Source organism: Ornithodoros turicata, chromosome 2 (genome assembly GCF_037126465.1).
Source record: "Ornithodoros turicata isolate Travis chromosome 2, ASM3712646v1, whole genome shotgun sequence".
Classification (NCBI taxonomy): Eukaryota; Metazoa; Arthropoda; class Arachnida; order Ixodida; family Argasidae; genus Ornithodoros; species Ornithodoros turicata.
Window position 1 is genome coordinate 146,545,957 of NC_088202.1, and position 25,190 is coordinate 146,571,146.

At 43.9% G+C, this 25,190-nt stretch overlaps 3 protein-coding genes and 1 long non-coding RNA gene across 9 annotated transcripts in view; 1 reads left to right on the forward strand and 3 right to left on the reverse strand.

Annotated features, from left to right (window-relative positions):
• The window catches only part of LOC135386331 (zinc finger protein 236-like), an 87,999-nt gene extending 84,919 nt beyond the window's left edge, over positions 1 to 3,080 (reverse strand). For all 3 annotated transcript variants that reach the window (XR_010420665.1, XM_064616175.1, XM_064616178.1), the window contains exon 1: positions 2,860 to 3,080. The gene's annotated coding sequence lies outside the window, so the exon portion shown is untranslated. The remainder of the gene's footprint in view (positions 1 to 2,859) is intronic.
• A 125-nt stretch (positions 3,081 to 3,205) lies between these two features.
• LOC135386333 (uncharacterized) lies at positions 3,206 to 4,490 on the forward strand. Of its 2 annotated transcripts, none has more exons than XR_010420667.1 (2): positions 3,206 to 3,295; positions 4,147 to 4,490. It is a non-coding gene; the product is annotated as an uncharacterized LOC135386333 (long non-coding RNA). The 2 variants fall into 2 exon arrangements; XR_010420666.1 differs by having other exon boundaries at positions 3,206 to 3,291.
• Positions 4,491 to 7,511: 3,021 nt separating this feature from the next.
• Positions 7,512 to 16,880, reverse strand: LOC135386334 (methionine aminopeptidase 1D, mitochondrial-like). The gene is made up of 6 exons (XM_064616181.1): positions 16,379 to 16,880; positions 15,832 to 16,023; positions 14,014 to 14,177; positions 13,040 to 13,137; positions 11,231 to 11,278; positions 7,512 to 7,841 (listed from the first exon to the last, which is right to left on the reverse strand). The coding sequence occupies exons 1-6, from the start codon at positions 16,751 to 16,753 to the stop codon at positions 7,696 to 7,698; spliced, it is 1,023 nt and encodes a 340-aa protein (XP_064472251.1). The 5' UTR covers positions 16,754 to 16,880; the 3' UTR covers positions 7,512 to 7,695.
• Positions 16,881 to 19,169: 2,289 nt separating this feature from the next.
• The window catches only part of LOC135386335 (endoplasmic reticulum membrane sensor NFE2L1-like), a 70,064-nt gene continuing 64,043 nt past the window's right edge, over positions 19,170 to 25,190 (reverse strand). For all 3 annotated transcript variants that reach the window (XM_064616184.1, XM_064616183.1, XM_064616182.1), the window contains 2 exons: positions 22,771 to 23,066; positions 19,170 to 20,571 (listed from right to left, as the gene is read on the reverse strand). In XM_064616184.1, coding sequence (XP_064472254.1) covers positions 20,248 to 20,571; positions 22,771 to 23,066 — 620 coding nt within the window. In that variant the 3' untranslated portion in view covers positions 19,170 to 20,247. The remainder of the gene's footprint in view (positions 20,572 to 22,770; positions 23,067 to 25,190) is intronic.

A 25,190-nucleotide genomic window follows, 5' to 3' on the forward strand; every position in this document is an offset into this window, starting at 1 on the left:
GAGTTACAGGTTCAAAAATAGCGCCCGGTTTTTACCTCCCGAATCTCAGAAAGGCATTTAACCCGAAAAAGTCGCTCCCTAACTATAGATGATGACGGCAAGTTGAGTACTAACTGTAGCGTTCCCGAGCTTGTCGCGTCATAGAAAATAAACGCTATTCGCCGAAGATAAGACAAAAACAAATCACACGATAGAACCATATCCTAAGTTTCCACACTTTATTTATTTATACGTGTAACGATCGTCGCTATGCTGTTCTATGCACTGAAACTTTTCGACTGCATTGGTGTGACAGACAGATGACTTTACAGACAAAAACTATCTTGCTGAACGAAAACATCTTTTAAAGTAGTTTGTGACACTTTCATCGTGCGCGCCAAAACGTTCGGGGGCAAAATCGTTCTTTCCTCTTTTTTTTTTCTTGTTTATTACGTGCTGTTGTTGTCTACATACCATCGCACACTCGTATGTGCCGAACTCTGACGTTAAAGGAGCTATAGAACTTCAACTGATCATCATCAGCCTATGGGTCCTCCCTATTGGCCCTCGCAAGCACGTGACCTATCCCGCGGTCGCCAACCATGATGTCACAGCTGGTTGAGTTCCGGCATTGGCGGTTCCGTCCTTGTACGCGTGCGTTACCCCAACAATTGAAATGCGGGCTCACATAAACGTAAAAAGAAAGAAAGATAAAGAAGTAATGACAAAGAAGAAGAAGAAAAAAAAAAAAAAGAACACGCCATTTCCGTTTCTCTGAGATCACTTTGGGCGCCACATCCCTTGAGTGCCGGATCCAGACCAACACCGCCTACACGCTTAAAAATGAGCTTCACCGCATAGCACGCTCCTAGCCAGTCATCATCTCAAATGACATATAGTTATCTTCCCCGACTTGTTGAAAACGGGAGGTGTACGCCTTTTTTGTGACACTTACGCTGTCCATAATTGTCACACAAAAAAAGGTGCACGCCTCCCGTTTTCAACGAATCAGGGAAGATAACGATATCGTTCGAGATTACGGTTGGCAAGTTCATTTTTAAGAGTGTAGGTGGCATTTATCCAGACCCTCACTCTGAGGGGCGTTGTGGGGGGAGAGAGGAAAATCTAAGGTATAAACCCACGTTTTTTGGGCTGGGTGGAGGCGAAACCCCCCCCCCCCCCCCCCCCCGCACTCTGGATCCCAGGATCCCGCCACTGCATCCCCTTCGAAAGAACGACATTGCATTCATGAAATGGTGTGTCCGATTATCCTCCTTGACGTCATAACGAAGGTACGGTATTTTTTTTTTTTTTTTTTAGTTCAGTAGAAGATGGAGAGCGAACAGTAGGAAGGATGGCTTCTTGAGGGAGAACCGTGTTGACGTCGGTCTCTACTCAACTAGTACAGCCGTCTCAACGGTACTCAACAGTACTAGTAGGTGATATATCAACCCAGTGTTCAGCGTGACTTTCTGTGAAGCAGATGCCACTATCCACTTAGCCCGCTGTCGACTTTAACCTTTCCAAGCTGTTTTGCGAGCCAGTGACATTTCGCACATTTTGAGCGCGTACAGGAAGTTAAACGATTGTACTCCGTTCCGCGAACATCGTGGTGGTTAAATTCAAAGCACGTGGCACGAAGAATTAAACGTGCTTTCGGTGAAATGTTATTATGTAACGCGACATTTGAAACGAGAGCACAATTGCGATCGTTGCTGCTGCCTCGAGTAAGATTATTAGATTCTGGGGAGCATTGTAGCGCTGAACGCATCGAAAACATGGTTGAAACACGTTAGACTCCTTTTTTCTTTACCGAATTTTATGATGGTTAAGCAAGTTGTATATTCGGAGTGTTCGACGATGGACAGAATCTCGCAGATATGGCAACCGATAAACAGCAAAAAATATAATTTCCAGAATTTTGTAATATCTGTTTAATAAAATATAATAAGGGGTAACAAGAGATAAACTGATGTTCTGAGGCTGGAACAACATAGAACGGACAGATACATCTTTTTTTCATCTTTCATAATAAGGGGGTTTACGTCGCGAGACAACTGAACGTAACCGTTATGCGGCTGCACAATATATACCGTGTTATTCACCAAAGTAAAATGCTACACAACAACATAATCCGTGCCTTTGAATATAACACAAGGTTCAATTACAGTTGCTCAAAGGAAAAGGTTAAATACCGAAAACTAATAAAAAAAAGATAACTGTAGCGACACATACAACGTGTCATTAAAATGTCACTCCAAGCGTATCTAATCACACGTATTGATAGCACGTTTTTTCACGGTCAAGGTCAACCTTCTACAGCTGTTCATCAATTCAGGGCCTTCTCCGCTGCTACGGAATATGACAGTGTGTCAATTATATTGCCACGAGAGAAAAAAAAAAATATCCCCGATAAAATATAATCCTTCGTCGGTAGAAGGCCTTGCACGCACATCACGAGCAAGCACATCCAACCCTGGCCAGATCAATTCAGGCCAGATTTCACCGTGTGATATGGTGCTCTCGATACAAACCATGAACTACATTTCAACCACTCGTAAAAAACCGTGAAACGAAGAATCGTGTTCCGGGTATGTAACTACTTTACGGGAACCTGCACGTATTGGCGGCGCGATTGTCTACTATGCACGCGCGCCTAACAACCGCACGTCCGTGGCTTCTAAATCCACGCGGACGACTTTCAAAGATTGTCCAAATTTTCGCAGACGAGACTTTTGTTCGCCTCGTATATCGTAATGCCGCAAGGGCACAGGTAACGTTCGCGAGTCAAAGATGAACGTGCACGTGCATGTGCATACTAACAAACTGCTCACGCGGTTCCTGCAAACGTGGGACTCGTTACGAGAACGACCAACTCACCCATGCCATGTATGATGGTTGTCGTCTGTCCTCACTCTACTAGATTCACACAGCTGGCGCGTAGCAACACCGGCTCCGAGAACGTGCTACGTGCAGCTTCGGTGTCCCTTGATCACGCGACCGCCGTGGAGATTAATAAAAAAAAGAAAACAAACACATTTGCAACCACCGACAACTCCCACTTTGCAAAATCTCCATGCCCGTTGCAAAGGAAAACCGCTAGACGGCGACGGTGATGATCACTGATGTTAAGTCTCGCTACCAGGCGCCTGCCGTGTCGTCTGCGTGATGGTTCCCGTTTCGGTTTCTCGCGCGCATGACCGTGGATTCAATGGGGTGTGTGCGAGGGGTGACGCGCCGCACCAGTACCGTCACGTCCTCGCTCTCGCTGCGGTGCGATGACGCCAAAAACAACGCGAGCAAGCCCTCCGAGCACGTGAATTTTATTTTATTTTCTCTGCTTGTGGTGTAATATTATTTATCATGTATCGCACGGTAACGGAAAGGGACCCATTTATGGGGCGTGACACGTACCCTGGTAACGACACTGGGCTCAAGTCAGCACTGGTGGAGGCATGGCTGGCAAAACGTGGCAGTAATCAATGACAATCTCGTACACTATTTTTATTTTTTTTTTGTCGCATGTGCTGTTTATTGAAGCATACACTGTTCGTTGACTAAGTACATGCCATGTGCCTATGTACAGAGCACATTGTGCACATTAATGACAAAATACACATAAATTACTACCGCTAATTCACCGTGATTTCTGCTTTGGCACTTTAGGTCGACTCATCGTACCTGTGTAACATGCTTGGCTCACGTTGTCCCAGAAAACCACTTAACCGCCGTATTCTCACTCAGCCGTGAGTTGCCATGACTGGACCCCCGGTAGCTTTGGTGGCGCCTAAAAGCACAGGGATCCCTCAGCGCTTAGTGAGAATACGGCGGTCAGACTACTGAACGGTAATACCGTGGTACAGCTTGGGACAAAAGTTCACCGAACACCGGGGTGTCGCATTTCTCCATCGGAGCAACACCTTGGCAGCGAACAGGAGCGGACACACATACTGAGCGATGGACAGAGTTGATGCATAGAGCCGTGTTCCATAAACTTTTGTCTCAAATTGTACCTCAGACGTACACATACACCAGGCCTTGTCCTGGATATCTCACATACTTTTCTAGTTATTGGAAGACAGGTCTAAGACACTGACGGCACATGCCTACAAAATAAAAAAAATCGTGTGACTACAACACTTTTATGTCAGACTGATGAAATTTCAGGGTCGGACTGATGAAATTTCTTGCTGGGAAAACTCAGACTGGCTGACGAGCGGACTGCTCAATCATGACTTCTTCCGTGGAGAGGGGAGCAGAGAGGGGAGCAGACCACACAGGCCTCAACAGCAGGGATTAATAATTAGGATGCTCGTGGCTGCTGTCCCCTGCGTTTTTCTAAACACGCTCACAGGGACTTCCCGAAAAACATATATCTGTACAACTTGTCTATTTGCTTGGTTTGGAAGACGTATTCTAAAGAAATATGTTTAATTTTGTACATGCTCACCTTTCACATGTCATAACCAGATACCCACGATGAAAATAAAGAAAAAACGGTCAAACGGTAATGATGATAATACATATTCCTATTTCGTGTCCAGATGAATGCGATACGTATGGACCTTTACCCTGATATGAATATGTACGCAAAAGTTGTTGCGCTGAGATGCTGAGACATACAAACAGAGAATACAGTTTTTTTTTCTTAACACTTCTCACCGTTGAATGGGAGTTTTCAACACAAGTTGTCGAAAGCTGGCCACTACTCTTACCATCTGATAAAACGTATCTCGTAAAGACACATTTATAATAAAGTTGTGCGTGACCAAAAGACGGTAATGAAACAGAAAACATTGATCAATTCAAGCATGTGTCGAACGAAAAAAGTTATAGCAGTTAGTGCACGAAGCTGCAATCTGTACTGACCGAATACTGCCCTCTACTTCAATACTGTCTTCTGTCTGCTTATGGGAATAACCAAATTTGTCGGGTGACAAATTCAATCTATCCCTATTATTTTTTTTTTTACCAACATCAGCATCTTAGAGCTTCATGTTTATGTTTTTCTTTTTCTCACTAAAATTCATTTTTAAGGCCCCAGGTTTTCCACAATTTCGCGAAATTTCACGCAAATCCGATTGGGTAGAAGCAAGCAATCGGTGCGGTGTGGACGGTTACTAAAATGTGCAGCGTCTCAGGAGAGGTATTGCTCACTCACACAAAATAGTGTCACATAAAAGCGCAAGCTGCGCACGTTCCCAATTGCTCCGAGGTACATATGACCCTTCGACATGAATCGGGTTTTGGAACGGAATGAGGATGCTTGCTCTAAATTTAGCATCTATTGCGAAAAAGTATTTGTAAGTTTCTATAAACTCTGCGGATGCTGAAAGATCTTTCAGCATGTATAAAATGATTGTAGGCAACAGACAGCATTCACTGTCAGAGGAGAACACAAGATATCATATGTAATGCTGAGCCACAACACTGCTTTGAATCTGTAAGACTATAAAATATTTTTATTCCCGCATCATCCAAGAAAATAAAGTGTTTCCCATTTCAAGCAGCCGTCGACTCCTTGCCGCAGAAAATCGCGGAATTTAGGAGTCGGTGCCGCGGAATTTTGAATTTGCCGCAGCGGAAGACCTGGGGCCTTATTCATTTTTATTCCCAATTTGCATCACCATTACCTTGGGTACAAACACAAGGAATATCAGAGAACTGAACTGAAGTGCAAACTCAGCTGTAGATGAGTCGGCACTTTTACGAGTTCAATTCACATGATTCGAGTGAGCACCAAGTACCAGTGATGGCCACTAACTACTTCTACAGTAGTTTAACTATAACTATTAACTACTTTGTGGTTGAGTAGTTTAACTAGTAGTTCAACTATTTTTCAGGGGAGTAGTTAAAACTACTTTTTTAACTACTGCAATGTAGTTTAACTACATCTATAACTACTTAACGTTGTCCACCAACACCAATCCCTTGTAGTGTTCTTGGACACCTAAATATGTATCACGAGCAATAATAAACTTTGGCTCAAGCCATTGCTATGATCGTCAAATATAAAGCTTGCGGCGGGATTGTTTCGGGCAGAATTATTTCACAGCAAATGAGGCTTCACTAGACAAGCATTAAAAGTGAAGATTTAGTACACATGCACGACACAATTGCTCTGCACCTCCGTTCTCATCAAACAAGTAGCTCGAGGTGAAAGTCGGAAGCACAATCGTGCCGTAAAGCTTGCGGCACAATCGGAAGTGGTTGGCGCCTTCAGTAACCTAACTACTGTAGTTAACTACTTAAAATAGTAGTTTCACTAGTAGCTGCCACTACATTTCTGCAAGTAGTTGATAACTACTTTTTAACTACAATCAGGTAGTTTAACTAGTAGTTTAACTACATGTAGTTAACTACTGGCCACCACTGCTAAGTACTTCGTGCACGGCCAGTGCCATCTTGTATTTTTCTTCTTCATTTTTTTTTCATTTCTGACTCGAAAAATATGCTGTATCGCATGATGTCACTAGATTTTAAAGGAGCCCAGAAAGCAATCCAAAAGATTTTCTGTTTCTGGCGAATTACGGAAGGACGTAACTTGACGTGACAACTAACACAAAAAAAATTCTCTGTACGCAGTCAGTATTTTTCTTGGAATAAAACGCCCCTGAACATCGACACGCGCGTTCCCGCTCGACTCGCTCTGCAGGCCGAAAGGAGGAGGAGGAGGAGAGAGGATTGTGATGTCATCACGGTTACAAGAGAGCCCGCACTCCAATTGGGGCTGGCACGCTTTTCACAGTTTTTTTTTCGCTTTTTCGTTTCTACTCCCAGTTCTCTCTCCGTGTAGCAGACGACGCTTCTACGAACAAGCAAACCAGTTAGCAGGGCACTTCGCATGATGTGTTTTAGCAGCCAGGTTAACGGCTCGGTTTGAAAAAAATGGACGTGACTGAAGCGCTTTCTGCGCTCCTTTAATATGCTTTATGACCTGAACATAACACTCGACTATGAAAAAACATGCAACCTAGGAACCAGTGATGGCCAGTAGTTAACTCCATGTAGTTAAACTACCTGATTGCAGTTAAAAAGTAGTTATGGACTACCTGCAGAAATGTAGTGTGCAACTACTAGTTAAAGTACTATTTTGAGTAGTTAACTACAGTAGTTTGGTTACTGCAGGCGCCAACTACTTCCGATTTTGCCTCAAGCTTTACGGCAGGATAGTGCTTCCGACTTTTAGCTCAAGCTACTTGTTCGATGAGAACGGAGGTGCAGAGCAATTGTGCCGTGCATGCGTACTAAATCTTCACTTTTATCGCTGCTTGGGATTCATATTTAGGTGTCCAAGGACGCTATAGAATGGGATTGGTGTTGATGAACAACGTTAAGTAGTTAGCGATGTAGTTAAAATACACTGCGGTACTTAAAGAAGTAGTTTTCACTACCTCCCCTGAAAAGTAGTCGAACTACTAGTTAAACTACTCCATTGCGAAGTAGTTAGTAGTTATAATTACACCCCTGTAGAAGTAGTTAGTAGGCCATCACTGCTAGAAACACAATGTTTTAAGTATCAAGACCAAACAAAAGCCTCCACAATATTTCTTCTACATACACCCATTACTGCCATTACTGACGATACACCATTACTGACTACACAGCAAATGGCACTGCTGGCAACACGTCAAAACGTGGTTGCGTGTCAAACGTGCTGGCAACATGGAGTTGCTATGTGCGTAGCAGACGCCAAACCAGAAACTGTAAGCGTATTTAGGACGTCGTTAGGATGTCCGCTCCGTTGCTCGTGATGCAAATGGCGTGCTCAAACTGTGCTGCCCGACTATTGTCTAGAGTCACTGCCGTCCAGCCATCTTCAAGTATGACGATGTCTGGACCTCCTTCGGATATGACTGGTTCTGTAACATTATTTGGCAGAGTCTTAAAGGAGTACAGAGGGCCATCCAAAAAAATTTCGGATTAAGACATCTGATGAAAGTGTGTGTGTAATTATACCGAGTAGCGCGAAAGGTTTTGATGTGTGCAATTTGTTTCCCAGAAAAAAACTCGCATAAACATGGCTCCAAGCGTTCACCCTTAAAGTAGCACAGAAGTCATTTTTAACACCCAGTTTTCTTCCTATAAAACTGTTAAGTTTACCAGTAAGATGCACCATGCGAAGTAATTTACACCACAGAGTCATAATTATCGCAGAAATTGAATTTAAAATACGCCGCAAAAAGCGACCGTGCGCAACGGTGGTGAAGAGCAGTACCAGCCTGTGATCTGCCTGGAACCTCGCGCTGACGCTATAAGGAGAACGCTCGCTGATTGGCCTAGAGAAATGTTGTCTTACTCTCCGCTGTCGTCTGCTACTCGGCTGTTCGGGGTTCTGATAAAGCCTTTCTCCTTGCTCGGTAATGCTTCGGCCGCTCCTTCTATCCCCAATTCTCCGGGAAAACTTGCAAAACAGGTTTACGGCGGCAAAGGGACAATGCGCTGACCCCCACTGACAGGCAAACCAGAACGAGTCTCCTTATGCCGTCATCGGTGACGTGCCATCATACCTCCTCATCCTCGTTATAGCTGGAGTGGCGAGTTAAGGGTGAAGGCGCGGAGCTATGTTTATGCGAGTTTTTTTCTGGGAAACAAATTGCACACATCAAAACCTTTCGCGCTATTCAGTATAATGACGCACACACTTTCATCAGATGTCTTAATCTGAATTTTTTTTGGATGGCCCTCTGTACTCCTTTAACTCGCCACTCCAGCTATAACGAGGATGAGGAGGTATGATGCCACGTCACCGATGACGTTATAAGGAGAACGCGTTCTGGTTCGCCGGTCAGTGGGGGTCAGCGCAGGTCCCTTTGCCGCCGTAAACCTGTTTTGCCAGTTCTCCCGGAGAATTGGGGATAGAAGGAGCGGCCGAAGCATTACCGAGCCAGGAGAAAGGCTTTATCAGAACCCCGAACAGCCGAGTAGCAGATGACAGCGGAGTAGTGGACAACATTTCTCTAGGCCAATCAGCGAGCATTCTCCTTATAGCGTCAGCGCAAGGTTCCGGGCAGATCACAGGCTGGTACTGCTCTTCACCGCCGTTGCGCACGGTCGTTTTTTGCAGCACATTTTAAATTCAATTTCCGCAATAATTATGACTCTGTGGTGTAAATTACTTCGCATGGTGCATCTTACTGGCCTACTTAACAGTTTTATAGGAAGAAAATTGGGTGTTAAAAATGAAGTACCCATCAACATTTATCTGTATTTTAGTGTAGGTTGTTATGCTGTGTTTACTTCGATGTCCAATTTGTGTCACACGGGCAACCGAGTGATATCCAGAATGGAATATTAATGGAACGTCTGACTGACAGTCTGCCACTGCAGTGACAGGAGTCGAAAAAGCATGCCACTACTCGTAAAATACGACACGTCTGCAACAATGTGGGACTAAATGATTGACAATATACAATGTACAACGTGTGCGTAGATAAAGTAGCCCCATATTTACGCAAGTGACGCATTGCCTGCGTACCGTACGATATTCCATTGGCACAAAACGACACAATCATGCGATGGAAAAAAGAAAAATCGTGGTAACCAAATTCTGCACAACCAAAAATGTTTACCACACAAACTTTGCTCTCTGCACATCTCGAATTGCCTATGCCCAAGCAGCACAACATCTTGGACCAATATTGGCAATACCGGCCAAATATTGGTCCAAGATTGGGCGAACATCGCCAATACTGGTCCAAGGTTGGGCCAACATTGCCAATACTGGTCCAAGATTGGGCCAACATTGCCAACACTGGTTCAAGATTGGGCCAACATCGCCAATACTGGCCCAATATTGGGCCAATATATTGTGTTGCTTGGGTGGTGGTCTCGGCACAGCTGCGCCCAGATACCACTAGGGATACCACCGGCGCAGAAACTGAAACAAAATCTCATGCGGATGCTTATGCGCTTAAGGGAGCTCGTGAACGTCGTTACCATGTTTTTTTTTTTTACTTTTTCATCACATAAATGTGTCGCAGTGCACCACTAGAAATTCGTACGGTAAGCAGGCAATGTGTTACATCCGTAAATGTGGATTTAATTTATCTGCACACACGCTGTACCAGGCCAGGCAAGGCCATACCCCTGTTCAGTGGGTGTAATGCTAATGCATTTCTCAGTTACCGTAATTTCACGCGTATAGGCCGCACCGCAGATAAGCTGCAGGACCCGTTTTTAGAAACGTTTTGCAATTTTTTGGGCAGGCAAAACGCGCTCGCAGATAAGCCGCGGGTAATACACGAGACTGATTTGTGTGACAAAGGAGACTATAGAGATGGCCATAAACCCTGTGGTCCACACTCTGGGGTCAGCACGGTGTACAACAAAGGAGGTCAGTTCTCTAGTGTTCTACCAAGATCGGATTGTGCCCTTGTTGCGTGTTTTTCATGCATCGACAGATCTGTGGCCTTCCAGAAGACATGAATCACTGTCACCACTTTCGTTAAGAAGCTGCTTGGGGGAAGGCACCAGGAAGGTGAGTCTACTCGAATGTGGACGCGCCCCTGTTATGTATTGTTCATGCATTGGGAGGGCGGTGCTGTTCCGGAGACACTGTCGGCCCTTTTGTTAAAACCGGCGTATGAGGAAAAAAAAAACAGGGGAAAAATAGTCACCAGGTAAGCCGCACCGGTGGATAACCCGCAGAGCGCCAGCGAGAAAAAAAATCGCGCATAAGCCGCGGCTAATACGCGTGAAATTACGGTACTCCATACTTAACTAGGCAAAAAAAGAAAACTTTTTGCATGCAAAAGAACAAATATTGTGTTGTTGTATCGAGGGTTGTTGGTCTTCTGGACATCCCATACTAGAATACCTTTCTGTTCAGACTATTCGGAACTACTGATCCTTATACGGGTAACTTATACTGACCCTAATACGGGTAACTTGTACTGAACCTCATAGGGGTAACTTGTACTGAACCTTATACGGGTTATACTGACCCTCATACGGGTAACTTATACTGAACCTCATACGGGTAACTTATACTGAATCTTATACGGGTAACTTATACTGAATCTCATACGGGTAACTTATACTGAATCTCATACGGGTAACTTATACTGAATCTCATACGGGTAACTTATACTGAATCTTATACGGGTAACTTATACTGAATCTCATACGGGTAACTTATACTGAATCTCATACGGGTAACTTATACTGGACCTCATACGGGTAACTTATACTGAACCTCATACGGGTAACCGTGACTGAGTGCACTGGCTGCAATAGAAGCAAAGCTTACCAATTGTGAATACAAGGCCTTCAAACATTTCGCCCTCCAAGTCGTTGTCTGCAAAATAAGAGGAGGGAAATTAAAGACTGCGATAACGTGACGGTTTTGTGAAAACCAAAGCAAGTGGCTTAGCTGTAGCGTAAAAATAATAAGTTGGAGATGAAAACCTGTTCATCCAGAGCTTGCCTGTTCATTCAAACTGCAAGGCGAGTGCTACCACTTTGAATATACGTAAAGGTAAGAATATACAGGATGTTCCACCTAACATGTTAACATATTCTATTAGAAGATCATTGATCAGGCATTGATCCTCAGCAAACTTCTGACATGACTTGTGAGCACTTTTTTCGATTTTCGGTAACGACAACTACCTGTTTATTGATGTTAAATTGTCGGTAAATTATCATTTATTTGTGCTGTGTGTTCTGAGGAAAATGGTCCATTGTGCGTCTCAAACTAGAGTTTTTTTTTCTTTTTAGCTGTATTACCATTGCAGAACAGAGCGTATTTCATAACTGAGTGGGCTATATCCCACATACACTTTCTGTTTCTGGCAAAAAAGAAAGTTACATTCACTTGCTTCCCGTACTAGACCCTAGGAATTTTAGAGCTCGATTCTGAAAATTAGATTTGTTGCGACAGAAAATTGATCAAAGTCGTCATAAGTCGCGGCGAAAGCTCATCGAAAGTAAACACTGTGGACCCCATAATCTTTGTGGAAGTAGATTTTTCAATAAATTTTTTTTACACATTACGCAAAACCACCAGTACATGTAAGAGTAAATGCAAAACATGGAGGAAAGGAAGTAAAGAAGCTGGTTGGAAGAAAGGGATGTACACCAAGAGACAATGTACCGTACAAGACTCTCTCTCTCTTTTTTGTTTTTGCATTTTTGGGCTAAAATTTCACCAAAGTAAGTTGTAGGACCTTAAATTCATGAAAGCGGTTAGAAGCACTTGTTTTTGGAGGAATCACTTCAGAAAATGTGGGGATCCATATCCTGAACATGAAAATATAGAAGTCTAACACCAATGTGATTTCACCTTCTGAAGTTATAACTAACAGAGGGCCTTGAACTGTAAGGGAGGTGCTACTGGTCTCTCCCTCAGCGCCCATAAAGATAAAAAAAATAGTGTTACCGTAGAAATGACCAGGGTGCACCTCACCCCATTTTCTCTTCGGAAAATGGAGTGAGGTGTGCTTGTTCCCATGGTAAATGTGTGCTCCTTGCAAGAGGAATTCCCCCTCTGGCATTGCCCTGTGTCCATCGACCTTTGCGAAAGCCCCTTTTAAAAAAAAAATGTTTAACAGGAACAGCATGCACCAGAGACATGGAAGGGTTTACGTATTGAATACAGTAGAACCTATACATAGCGAACATGCAAGTAGTGAAGGTATGGGGTGTAGTGAAGTAAACATGCAGTCCTATATTTTAAAAGCCTAACCATAGACTACTGACATAGTCAAGGTATTGATATAATAAAGATTTTTAGCTGGCCAACCAACTTTGTTACAAATTAAGTTCTATTGTATTTCGGCAATGATATTACAGAAAGCGCATTAAACGCATGTTGTTAGAGTTTGTTTCTGAACCCTTTTAACGTACATCAAATGTGTTATATGTGCAATGCTGTGCTCTTGCTATGTGTTACGCTTAAATTTGCTAGTTTGGTGGGGGGAGCGTATGCTAAAAACGAGATTAGTTCCACATGAAAAAAATATTCTTTTACAGTGTCTAAAAAAGCAAAGTGAAGAAGAAAGAATTGTACGGAAAGCATGCACGGCAAGAACTGGAGTAACAAAAAAAGGGACCATACCGAAGTGATAGATATCCGGAGGTCCGTGAAAATACGTCCCGATTCCATGACCGCAGAAGGACGGCACAACGGAGTATCCGCCATCTGCTGTCACAGCACTGGAAAAGAAACACATAAAACGCTGAAACACTAACCAATGTATATGTGATATTATCATTATACCAACAGTTACTAGCCATTTGCAATACATTACACCCGGTAAGCTACAGTTACTTTGGTGGCCTCATCGGGGTATATTGATAACCTTCGTAGTATTTGTTACAAATAACTCAGTTGGATTATAAATGTCAATAAGTGTAGCGTGCGTATTGTGAGAAATAACGTTCTTAAAAACAAGCCTTTCTTTCTTTTTTTTTCGTTTCGTTGCAGAGGAATGCTTAATTTGTAAAAGCTTCATTATCTATCAATTTGAGTGCTTCGTTAGTATTGCTTAATTAGTAAAATTAGAAAACATTTGTAAAGTAAGAGTTAAATAGTTCAACTAACCACACGAAAAGTATTTTCCATTACTACACTATTAGCTATTAAACTGTTTTCCACTATTTCCTGTTCTTCTAACATCGTAATGCTGAAGCATATTGCACTGTTCACAAGAGGCAACCGTTGGTGATGTTTAAAGGATGGAATATATAACTGTACCCTTGTAGCAGTGTTAATATTAATTATGTGACAGCATCAGTATTAATCATCAAAGAAAAGTGGTTTTCAATGCCTTTAAATGCGCTACTCAACACAGATAAGTTTTTAGATTAACCTTGTGAGTTACGTGAATGTGTAACAGTGCTTTTTGAAGGCATACCTGAAAAAATAATGAACTGAAGTGTTTCTATATTTTTTTGCAGAAGTTGTCCTTGCTAGCTGACTAATGTTTAATTAATTTACATATCACTTATCATTATTTATCTATGCATTCATTCGTATGTATCATTTTTATTTATGCATGTATTCGTGACCTTCAAAAGAGTGCCGATCACCTGATTTTTTTCCCAATCTCACAAAGCTTGACACCTGGTCCACATATTGAAATAGCCGCATGAAGAGATTCTCTGGCAATCGTGATCAAGTTCTTGCCGCGTCGGTCAACGTCTCCGACTGCGTACGTCTCAGCACAGTCTCCATGGTAACCATTGTAGAAAACCTAGCAGAAGACAGAATAAGAAGCGTGGCGCAAAATGACGGATACTTTTCGGCTGCAAAAATGACAAGAGATGGCTGGTTCCGCCCAATCCGAGTGTGGTAAACAGTCAAGTTGTTGATTCCATTCAAAGCAGCAGTTTTCCCCCGAAATCGATTTCTGGGGGGGGGGGGGGGTACCAAGCTTCGAGGGGGGGGGGGGTATATGTTTCTGGACACATGTTTATAGGTATATACGTAGGTATATATAGGTATATAGGTATATACATAGGTATATAGGTATATACATAGGTATATAGGTATATACATAGGTATATAGGTATGTATAGGTATATATAGGTAGGTACATATGGTATATGCATTGGTAGTGGTAGCCTAGCTGTATTGGGCAATCTCAGAAATTTGGGGAACAGGGGAAATCCCTGTTTCAAAGTACAATAAATGTATCGTGCCAATGCACACAATAATTTTATTCTGATTAAAAATGAGCAAGGTAATACAAAGCATGATAGTGTAAATGTATAGTACATTTCTGCTGTAACTACATGTAGCACTAGTATACTATGTCGTAGTATATTTCCACTAGAGTAGTGTGAGATATAGTAGAATAGCTGCATTTCATCTGCAATTCGATAGCGTAAAGTGATCGAAGTAAGGTTGAATCACCTAAAACATACATAAATAATAAATAGCTCATTAAATAAAGTATTATTAACCAGTAAAAGTAATTATGCGGTGCCATTATAAACTGCGGTGTTGCCTTGCATTTCCAGCTTAACAGAATATCAGTTTCTGTTATTGACCTGCATGCTTATATTTGAAAACCTTCCTTGTTTCAAGAAGATGACTTATTCTATTTCAAGAAGCAATAATACAGAAAGTAGCATATATATTTACATACAACATTGAGTAAGTTTCTAGTCACTTAAGAGTCTGTTAAATTTACCGTAATTTCACACGCGCAACCCACGGACTAACTGTTGAAAAAGTTGTGCGCCTTCCTGCAGTTTGTGGACTGGTGCAGCTTATTTGTCCAATTTTGTCCAAAATTTTTCGTGCCAATCCAAGTCAAGTCACACTGTGGCACCATGTGTAACCTCAGTGTAACCGACCTTTCATCCAATTAATGATGACACTTAGCGCTAAGCTCAAGAACAGCAATCGACAAAAGCCAGCGAGAGCCTCTCTCCGACTGCAATCCTTGTCAAGCTTCGTGCCATAAAAAGAGAGTTAAAGTGAATTAGTTTCTTTAAACTTACTTCGGTTTACTTTTATAGCTAAACTCACTTAATCGAGGTTAAAGCAACCTGATTACTTTACGATTATCGTGCAGGAAAAGAAAGCAGAGTAAACGGAAGTCTCAAAAAAGCAACACTTTAGCAGCAGGTCTATCTTAGCGAATAAATTTTAAAGTTATCTTCAGCAACCGCCAGTAACCAGCCTTTCTCTTGTTCTAACGTTCTAAAGTAGGATAAAATAACTTTTGGAAATATAGGTGCGTGTGAAAACATGGCATTACCAGAGTAAACTACTTACAGCTACATTTTACAGCTACTTTCACGAAAAAGTATCGTTTTACGGTCACAAATAACCCGTAACTTAGTGACCAGTGAAGAATGGTTTCTGTTAGTGTCCTAAACTGGAAACTGTGAACTTACGCTGATATCTATGCTGATGATGTCACCGTCTTTGAGAGGTCGGTCGTCTGGAATGCCGTGGCAGGCGACATTGTTCACCGACGTGCACACGGATTTAGGGAACCATCGGTAGTTGAGCGGTGAAGGGTACGCTGTCTTATCAATGCACAACGAATGCGTTATCTTGTCGATTTCGTCCGTTGTTATGCCAACCTAAGAACGCAAAACAGAAAAATATATGACGAAAACCCGAGACTGGGAAAAAGACGAAAAACAGACAGGGTTTTCGTCATGGATCTTAGCCACCAGCTCGCTTGCTTTTTAACCATTTTATCAGAAAAATATATGTTACAAGCACAATATCTAAAGAAACTTTGGCAAAAAAAGTAAACTGCCGCGTCAAAAAATATATGCTGCTGTTTTATGCTAACTGTGGTATATGTTTCTGTCGCTTTCTTGCTGCATCTTGCATGAAGCGGGATTTTTCTATTCATGAAACAATTATAGTCTGATGAAACCGATAGTTTAAGACAATTCGTTGCGGTAGTAAAAAAAAAGTCTCCATTACCTTAACATGTCGTGAGACTTCGTCTAATATGTTCCTCGCTAATCGGCAAGCGTCCTTCGTCCTTAGTATTTCATCGGGCGACTTTCTCTCCATCTGCTTCGGTACGTCGAGTACGATGCCACTACTCGCGTACTCCGGCTTCGGAACATTGTCAGGTACGTACTGCATGGGACTCACAATTCCTGTTCGACTAATTACATCGAAGGAGGCAGGCTTTCTTCCCCCCAGACGTTTATAATGGTCTTCCCTCGTGATGTTTGTTATTGAACGTCTGTGCACGCTGCTGCTAGATTTCGTACGCGAGTCCTTTAAAAGAGTCGTTCTATATATGCCCACAACGAGCGATTCACTTTTTCTAGCGAGCCTGGAAGACATCGTTTTCCGTTAACGTCCTGAAACAGCGCTGTTTTTGGCACTTTCTTGCCTTTTCGGAGATACCGAAACTATATAACAGCGTCTTGTCCTTCTTCCTTCGCAGATTTGTTTGCAAACATGCTGTCGATGGCGATGGTGATGTTGGATCGTCGAGACACACTCGATCGCTCCTCCTTGCGGAGAGGGCGATCGAGGGGCCGTGGACCTGTTCAAGTTTTAATTTGTTGTTTGTATTGTTTGATTGCTTACGTACGTTCGTCTGTGGAATTTCGAAGGATTTCATGTCCACCCTCTGCACGGAAGGCAGAAGTGCAGGCTGCAGAAGTAAGCACTGCGCTGCGTGACTTTGCTTGGCCGGCCTTTTCCGGAACTTCAGGAACAGTTGAAGCGGTTGAAAGAGAGGGGTTCAAACCCCCCCCCCCCCCCGAAGTCGTACATTTGCGGGAGAGGGAAAACGAGGGTGATTTTCTTTTCACTTTTCAGGGACATCTCCTTTTCGTCCTTTTTGCTGTTCCCTTGCACTGTTTTTTTTTATCGTTTTTAGAATTATTCTTTCTATTCCACTCCTGTAACGACCCTATAGGGTAAACAAGTATCTCTAAATAAATAAATCCGCATATAAAATATCAAGTCCCTCCACAAGCTGCTTTGGCTAAAGGGTTCACTTTGGTTTCCTGGCCAAGGGCGTTTTTTTTTAATCAATCGTAGAATTATTTTTATTTATTAAAATCCTTATGTGTCGTCCCTCTGTGTGCCCAGACTCATTTTTTTCCATCGAAGGATTTCATGTGCCCAGACTCAGGCTTTTACATTATTGAGCTCACCCACCAGCCAGCCTGCATCTACGCCATTTTGTTACCAGCATAGATGTCGCTTTTGCAGTTGAGTAACACGGCCAGCGGGCATGTACTCGTAGAGAGTATGAACTACAAGGTGACGAATTGTCTAAATTTCATTATTTACTCTTTTATTACGGAATTTCGGGCAAAAGCGGGATAGCAAAATGGGAGACAATCCTCATTCAAATCCATTCCATTTTTTAAAAAAATCCTGAAACGCGCACGTGCATTGAAATATGCATAGCCGAATTTCGATATGCAAATGAGCCGACTTATGATGATCTGTGATGATGAATGACCTTCGCCAACAGAGGCTTATCGGGGTCGGAAAGTGGTTGATTTCTCCAGCAGGTCAGCACCTACTCCAATCATCTCCATCACCCCAGAGCACGTGACCCCTTTGACGGGTAATGAGCGCTGTGCTCCCTGCGCTTCAGATCACCGTGGTTTCGGTTTCGGTTCGCCTCATTTGCGTTTCAAAGTTTGGCTATGGATATTTCAGCACACGTGCACGTTTCAGGTTTTTTTTTTTTTAAACGTAGAATGACTTTCAACGGGTATTGTCTCTCATTCTCACTCAATGATACGATCACGGACGATACAAATTTCGGGATGATACGAATTCTTTTCCTGTCCCGGCCAGAATGCCTATTTAGCGTTCGGATATGATACGAACGTGTTATCTTGCCTTTACGGATGATACGAACGAGTCGAGGATCCTCACCACGAACTCCCCTTACATCATGTTGCGCAATGGCTCTCCCTTTGGGCAGTGGTGGAGAAGATAAGAATAAAGGGGGTTACACGGCCCGGAACCTTATCTCTGTTTTGACTTTGATAAGCTGCCAAGCTGTGGGACATAGCACTGGCTCAGGAAAACAACGATCAGAACACGTGGTGGGAACGTATCCGGACAACTTCTGGCAACATTACGCATCACCATTCCGCAAGTCGGCTTCACGTAACGCCTGCGTGCTTTAGGAGAAGCTCGCTTTACGACACTATCGCGCGACTCGCGGGTGGAAAGCACGTGATGTGCCTTTTGAATCCCCTCGCTAATTTCGGCAGCATTGGCCAAAAACGGAGACACAAAAGCGCTACTACAGACCCGTTTCACCAGCTCGCATGGCTCAGTGGTTAGCGTGCTGGGCATATGTCACGTCGAGACTGGGAGGTACCCGGGCTCGAATCCCGGTGCCGGGTGTGCTGTCTGGGGTTTTCCTCAGATGCTGTCAGACATGCGTCGGCACAGCTCCCTTAGAAGTCGGCCCAGGACGCACAATCCCTCAGAGCGTTACTCAATGGCCAGCTCTTTAGCACCTACGAAAATTAGCACTCTCGCAAAAAATAATTATATGCGTCCCTCACCCCACCCGTCCCACCCCAACCGGTGGTAGGAATCAGGGACGGTGCTAGGGGTGTGCGGGGCCTCAGGCAAAGGCACATTGAGGGACATGTTTCATTATATTCATATTTAAAGGCCAGGATTAAGGCGGGTCGCCTTACTCGTCCCAAACATAACTTTCCTGACTGGCAAGTACAATGTGTCTGCAAACACTGATGCACAGAGGCGCACGTGTCCACTAATATATTTTATTAGCGCAAATTATTTTAAGTCAAAAGGGTTCAGTCCAGTGTGATGGCTATGAATAAATAATGTACAGCTTGCTTCAGAACCATAAAATCATTTTCTCAACTCTCCCTACCCTCCACACCCGCAAAAAAATACGCTTTTATTTTACCGCAAAGGCAACACCCAAAAACGAATCCCTCGAAGCATACCTCGCTGCCCCAAAATGAAATTCGATACGTAAAAAAAAAAAAAAACTCCCCTAGTCTAGTGATGAGTTTGTACAGATGTGAAAATATACAGGGCAGCCATATGCCGCCAGAAATAAGGAAGGCACGTCATTTAAGTCACAAAATCCATCATGCCTAAGCTGATGCTCGTTTAAATGCCCAAAAAGTTTAAACAGACAACAACCGTTGAGGCTTAAATTAACTCTGCAGGCATTAAACGTGCGCACGGTGGAAATCCTTGCAACAAACTGTCCTGCAGCGTGACACAAACGCGGGTACGAGATCAGACCATAGTTCATTTGTCCTCGTCGTTCTATGTTTGGGCTCGTATACAATGACCAACAGACACTCATGAAAATCGAGAGGGAAAAAAACAAAAACAAAAAAAAACACTTTCACTATCAACACTTCACTGTATCTCGCACGGCTTCAAACTTCAAACCCAGTGTCGTCTGCACGTTGGCAAAAACATATGCATCAGAGCCTTTTCAGCAAGAAAAAATAAAAGAAGAAAAGAATTGCACTTTTAAAGACACTCTCTGATGGCTGATATATGGCTTAACTTCTGACTCGAATCGGCTTCAAACTTGACTACACGTCGGCTTCAATAAGGCTTTGGCTTCGGCTCCGGCTAAGCAATTCAGGCTTGAAGCCAACACAATGCTCGTGCTTTAACGGAGTTAAAAAAAGAAAAAGAAAAAGAAGGAACAACGTAACTGCTCATAATATTTAAAAAAATAAAAAAAATTGTAGCTCCACGCAAGTCTCGGATATCCTTCTTCGAGGCGTTAACAACACAACAGCCTCGGGGGGCGTCACTTGAGCAGCACGTTCCATTGGCCGTGACCTTCTCTCTCACTGTTCCTGCAGCCTGCGCTTGGCCTTTGCCCCTTTCACTTCATCCTCTCCCGAACGGGCCACACCACCGTTCACCGCGGAAGAAACGGACACACAGTTTGTCGTGCCGTTGGCGGGCAGGCGCAGGTCGCCGAAGTCTTCGCAACTCTTGGAGAGCAGCTGGCAGAGCCTGCTGTACTTGTCTAGGGCGGTGTTCCGCGTCGTCTGCAGGGACTCGTGCCTGACCTCCAGTTCCTGCCTCTCCAGGTGCAGGAGCTCCACGTCTTGCTGCAGGGAGCAGATCTGGTCCAGCTTGCGCTTGCGGCAGTTCTGGGCTGCCACCTGCGGAAAGTGTGTGTGTATTATTATTATTTATTTATTGATTGATTGATCCATCAAGGGGGCCTTTAGGCCATTACACGAGGGAGTGAGCACGTATGGAACACACTGGCACTGTACGTCAAACAACAAACATACACTAAAAAAAAAAAAAAACAAGGAAAAAAAAAAAAGACCAGCAGACAGAAAAAGATTATAACAAGATGAAAATCGAAGAATACAGTCAACCCCCGATTTATGAACACCCTCGGTTCCCCGAAAAATCGTTCGTAAATCGAGGGATTCATAAATCGACAATTCCTTTAAGTGAGTACTATGGAGAAAATGGAACAGTATTTCTGAGTTGGTATTGTGTTTATAATGCAATATATCGTGTAATTTTGCTTTCGACCATGCCTTCTGCTGTATCAATCTCACAAAGCACAGATGTTAGCACATTCACACCCTGGCCTAAGCACTTCTTGCTGGCTCGACACAACCGCCAATAGCTTTGCAGAACCACTGATCTTGTCCCCTCCGAATACAAGACTTGATGAATAACAATGATAATAATAATGATGATGAATAACTAAGAAAAGCGGCTGGTGACTGTGGAGTTGGGTCTGTGCTCCAAATTTTTTTCAAGCTGTTGTGGAATGTTGAAGAGGAAATCTCGCAAAAGCCCCTGCGGAAGGTCTTGAGCCACAAATACCAGCAAAAGGCTGCCGGTATCACCTTCCTACCGGCAACCGGCAGAGCGAGCAAATAACCGGCCGTGCCGGTATAATACCGGCCCGGTGGCAACCCTAGGTGTGACACGAGCGGAACCGTCCCGACGTCCATTTCCTTCCCGGGTCGATATAAGTGTTAACGGCCACAAAACACTGACTAAAAGGACTGCACTACGATAGCCAGGGAAAAAATATGTAGGCATTGAATTTATACGTATGTGCTCTTCATATTTACAGTGAAACCCGCGTATAACGATATTGACGGTAATCGCGAATTCCATCGTTATACGGGGTACATCGTTAAACGAGGGCTGACCTAAATAGCGCGTCCCCCTGCGCCACCCCGCGTGTAGCAAAAGAAAAAGAAACAGATGCTAAAAAAGTAAGTAGTAAATAGTAAAAAGTAAATGTAGCTACCCATAAATAACGGCTCATTGCTCCAAGTGAACAACACTGAAATATGAATAGACCCTGATGTTTTAGGGCTAAACCCGATTTTTCCCCCGAATTTGCACGCCGAATTGAGGTTCACCTATCTAGGGTTAAACCCGATTTCTACCTGCAAAACTGCACCTAGGCTAGGCACCTCAAGGCGTTGACGTACTAGTTTCTCACAAAATACGCGACTGACCCTTACTTCTGGCACTCTGGATAAACGGTACAGTGAATGTTTATTCGACAATAATGCCCGATTTCCCCTCGAACTCAGTTTGATGGTAATTTTTCTGCCCGAATTTGCGCGAATTTTCGACGCCAATTTATCGACCCGATTTCTACCCCCCCGAATTTGGAAAAATATAAAACCCGAAAACTTCAGGGTCTAAATATGAAGTAGAGAAGGAACGAGAAACACATTTTAAATTCTGAACTCAACTAACACCTCGACGGGCACTTGTCCGTCCCGGAGACGTCCCTCGGATGACGTACGTACCGTAATTTCACGCGTATAAGCCGCAGGACGCGTTTTTTGGGACGTTTTGAAAATTTTCTGGCAGATAAGCTGCACCCGCAGATAAGCCGCAGGCAATATGAGACGACTGATTTGTGCGACAAAGGAGACCATAGAGAAGGCCATAAACCCTGTGGTCCATACTCCGGGATCGGCACAGTGTACAACAGAGGAGGTCAGTTCTGGAGTTCTACCAAGATCGGATTGTGCCCATGTCGGGTGTTTTTCGTGGGCTGATGGGTCAGTGATCTTCCAGAAGACGTGAATCACTGCCACCACTTTCGTAAAGGCTGCTTAGGGGAATGCACCAGGAAGATCAATCTACTCGAATGTGGACCCGTCCCTGTTACGTACTGTTCGTGCATCGGCAGGGCAGTGCTGTTCCAGAGACACTGTCGGCCCTTTCGTTAAAATTGGCGTATGGGGAAAATACCAGGAAAAAATAGTCATCAGATAAGCCGCACCGGTGGATAAGCCGCAGGGCGCCCGTGAGAAAAAAAAATCGCGCATAAGCCGCGGCTAATACGCGTGAAAATACGGTACCTTGTTCTTCCCGCGTCGCCGTATGTCTCGAATGAGGGCCAGCTGCGCGTCCGTCAGTTCAAACTTGGCCAGCTTCTCATTGAACTCTTCAATTGGGAGATTAATGATGTCCTCAGTGCTGATGGGCAGGGCGAGCGCACGAGCTCGTTTCTCGTCCCTTGATGCCCGGGCACGCTCTTCCGCGCTGTCGTCCATGCTCCTCCCCCTCTGCTCGCCATCGCTCGACACAGAGTGGCTGCTCGTCCCTACAACGTCCTCGGCGGCGGAGTAAGAGTGGTTGTGCTGTATGGCCATGCCTGCGGGGAAGGATCAATTGTGCTATACTTTGTTAAAGGGACTATGAAACGATTTATTTCTTCGTTTCGTTCGAAAGAAGACATTTTTCTGAGTCTAGAACCGAAATTTTACTTTCGTCGCGCGAGCGGATTTCTCGGGAGCGAATTTAAACGGAGCGGCGAAGGGAGGACAGCTGGCGCCGCGCCGTGACGAGCTGCCGAGCGGAGACACAACGGGCAACTTGACGCGACCACGGCCGGCTCAGCAACACGTCATCGTGACGTGTTGCCGAGTTGAGGAATCCCGCCAGGAGCATGCGCCGTAGGATCCCGCGTATGCGTTCATCGGGAGTGGAAATCTCCATGACAGCAGCTTTCGCCCGATAGGCAGATTTCGGCAGTGGCGGCAGCCACAGCGCGAGCTCGCGGCATTACTTGCCATTGTGCAACACCGGTGACGTAACGGGGAACCGAAGTGCGGTCCGTACAGTTACACCATCGGCAGGGAAATATGCGCGAGAGAGGAGGAACGCGGAAGAGACATTTCCAGCGCGCGCTCCTCGCAGAGTGGAGCGATTTCGTCCGGAAAAATTTGTGGCATATTAGTTTCTCTGCGGGAAGAACAGTTTCCATCGAAAAAAAGTATGGGGGTTCGGGGAATTTCATAGCCCCTTTAACGTGACACTCCAGAGTCAGAAAACAGCATTTATTTTTTGAGTCCATGAAAAGAAGGTGCCTCAAGAATTCTATACGCGAAATGGGAGAGATGTCTTCTTCCTCCTCTGTGATTTCTCCAAGGTCAGAGCGGCGGGATGGTATGTCGCGTGGGGCTCCGCTCACGGAGTGCAAAAAGTGAGACCCCTGGAAGACGCGAGGGCAACACTGTTGCCAGATGAGAGGAGGGCCGGGCGTTCCGTCGGATCATAACGCGACGTCGCCAGTTCCCAGAGATAAAAATTTATTTCCTCAAGCTCTCGCGTCACCCAGAGCCAAAATATTTTGCAGGAGTGTAAAGTAAGACAATAAGGTTGCAGTAAGGTTGGATTCTGAAGGCACGAGATTTAGTCCATACTGGCACTTTAATGTAGCGGGTGATACAAACGAACTCGCAACAACGAGCACAACGGTATGAAATTTCTCCAGCACCAAATTTTTGCTTTTTCGTTGTTGACGTTTTTTTTTTTTTTTTCTGTTGAGGAACTCGTACATTTTCGTCAACTGCCATTCTTCGATCAGGTACTCCTCTTGTTCCACTCCCACTGATCGGAAGGATCTTTCAACCACAGTTATTGATTGATTGACCACATTGTTGCTTTATCTGTCGTGATCAAATGTGGCGATCATGATCTATTTTGCAAACAGTTTCATGTCCCCGTTTCATAGTTATGTTGCTAGGACGTTTTTCATTTACAGTTATTGTAATTGCCGTATTCAACTTTTGCACAGTCCCTCATCATTACATGTGTCACTTTGCATCGGTTGTTGTTATTGTTTTAGGTTGTTGTACAGACTACATTTATTCCCACCCCCATGTTCATGCCAATACAGACGTTTGGGAGTACAGTCAAATATATATGTATCAGAGCATGACACATGCAGAGACATATACGCATCTAATAAATAATGCATAGAGCCTGAAGTTTTCGAGACATATCTCTTTCTGAATTCGGGGGTAAAAGTCAGGTATAAAAATGTGCTATAAATACGCGTAAATTCGGGTGGGAAAAACTTTCAGTAAGCTAAATTCAGGGATAAGTCGGGCTCAGTTACTCAAACCCACTGTACTGGTTTTGTACAAACGGTGACATAACTGCATTTGCCGCCAAACAGGTTAGCGAGCATTCCTATAGACGTCTCCTTGAGGGCACAGTTTGCCGGGTAAAATATCCGGTTTCACCCTAAAGAGGCAACCTTCGATTCGGGGTGCAAATTGCAGATAACAACAACAACAACAACTTTATTCTTCCCTCCAAAACGTCGACACTTCCCCATTTCCTAAATAATGTTTTAATTACGTAAAATAAACCTTTGTTTGTATTCTATTAACACCTCAAATCCGTCGCTGTGTCCCCTTTCCTCTCGCTCATATATATATATAACCTATATATCCTATATCTATATACAGGGTGTCCCAGAAAACGTGTC

Excerpts from the sequence above, each read along its gene's own strand:
- LOC135386334 (XM_064616181.1), bottom strand. The coding sequence starts at position 16,753 with ATGTCTTCCAGGCTCGCTAGAAAAAGTGAATCGCTCGTTGTGGGCATA. Across the intron at positions 13,138-14,013 it reads GAGATTGGGAAAAAAATCAG|TGCTGTGACAGCAGATGGCG; the intron begins GTGATCGGCACT and ends TTTCTTTTCCAG. Across the intron at positions 7,842-11,230 it reads AGGCCTTGTATTCACAATTG|AACCAGTCATATCCGAAGGA; the intron begins GTAAGCTTTGCT and ends ATAATGTTACAG.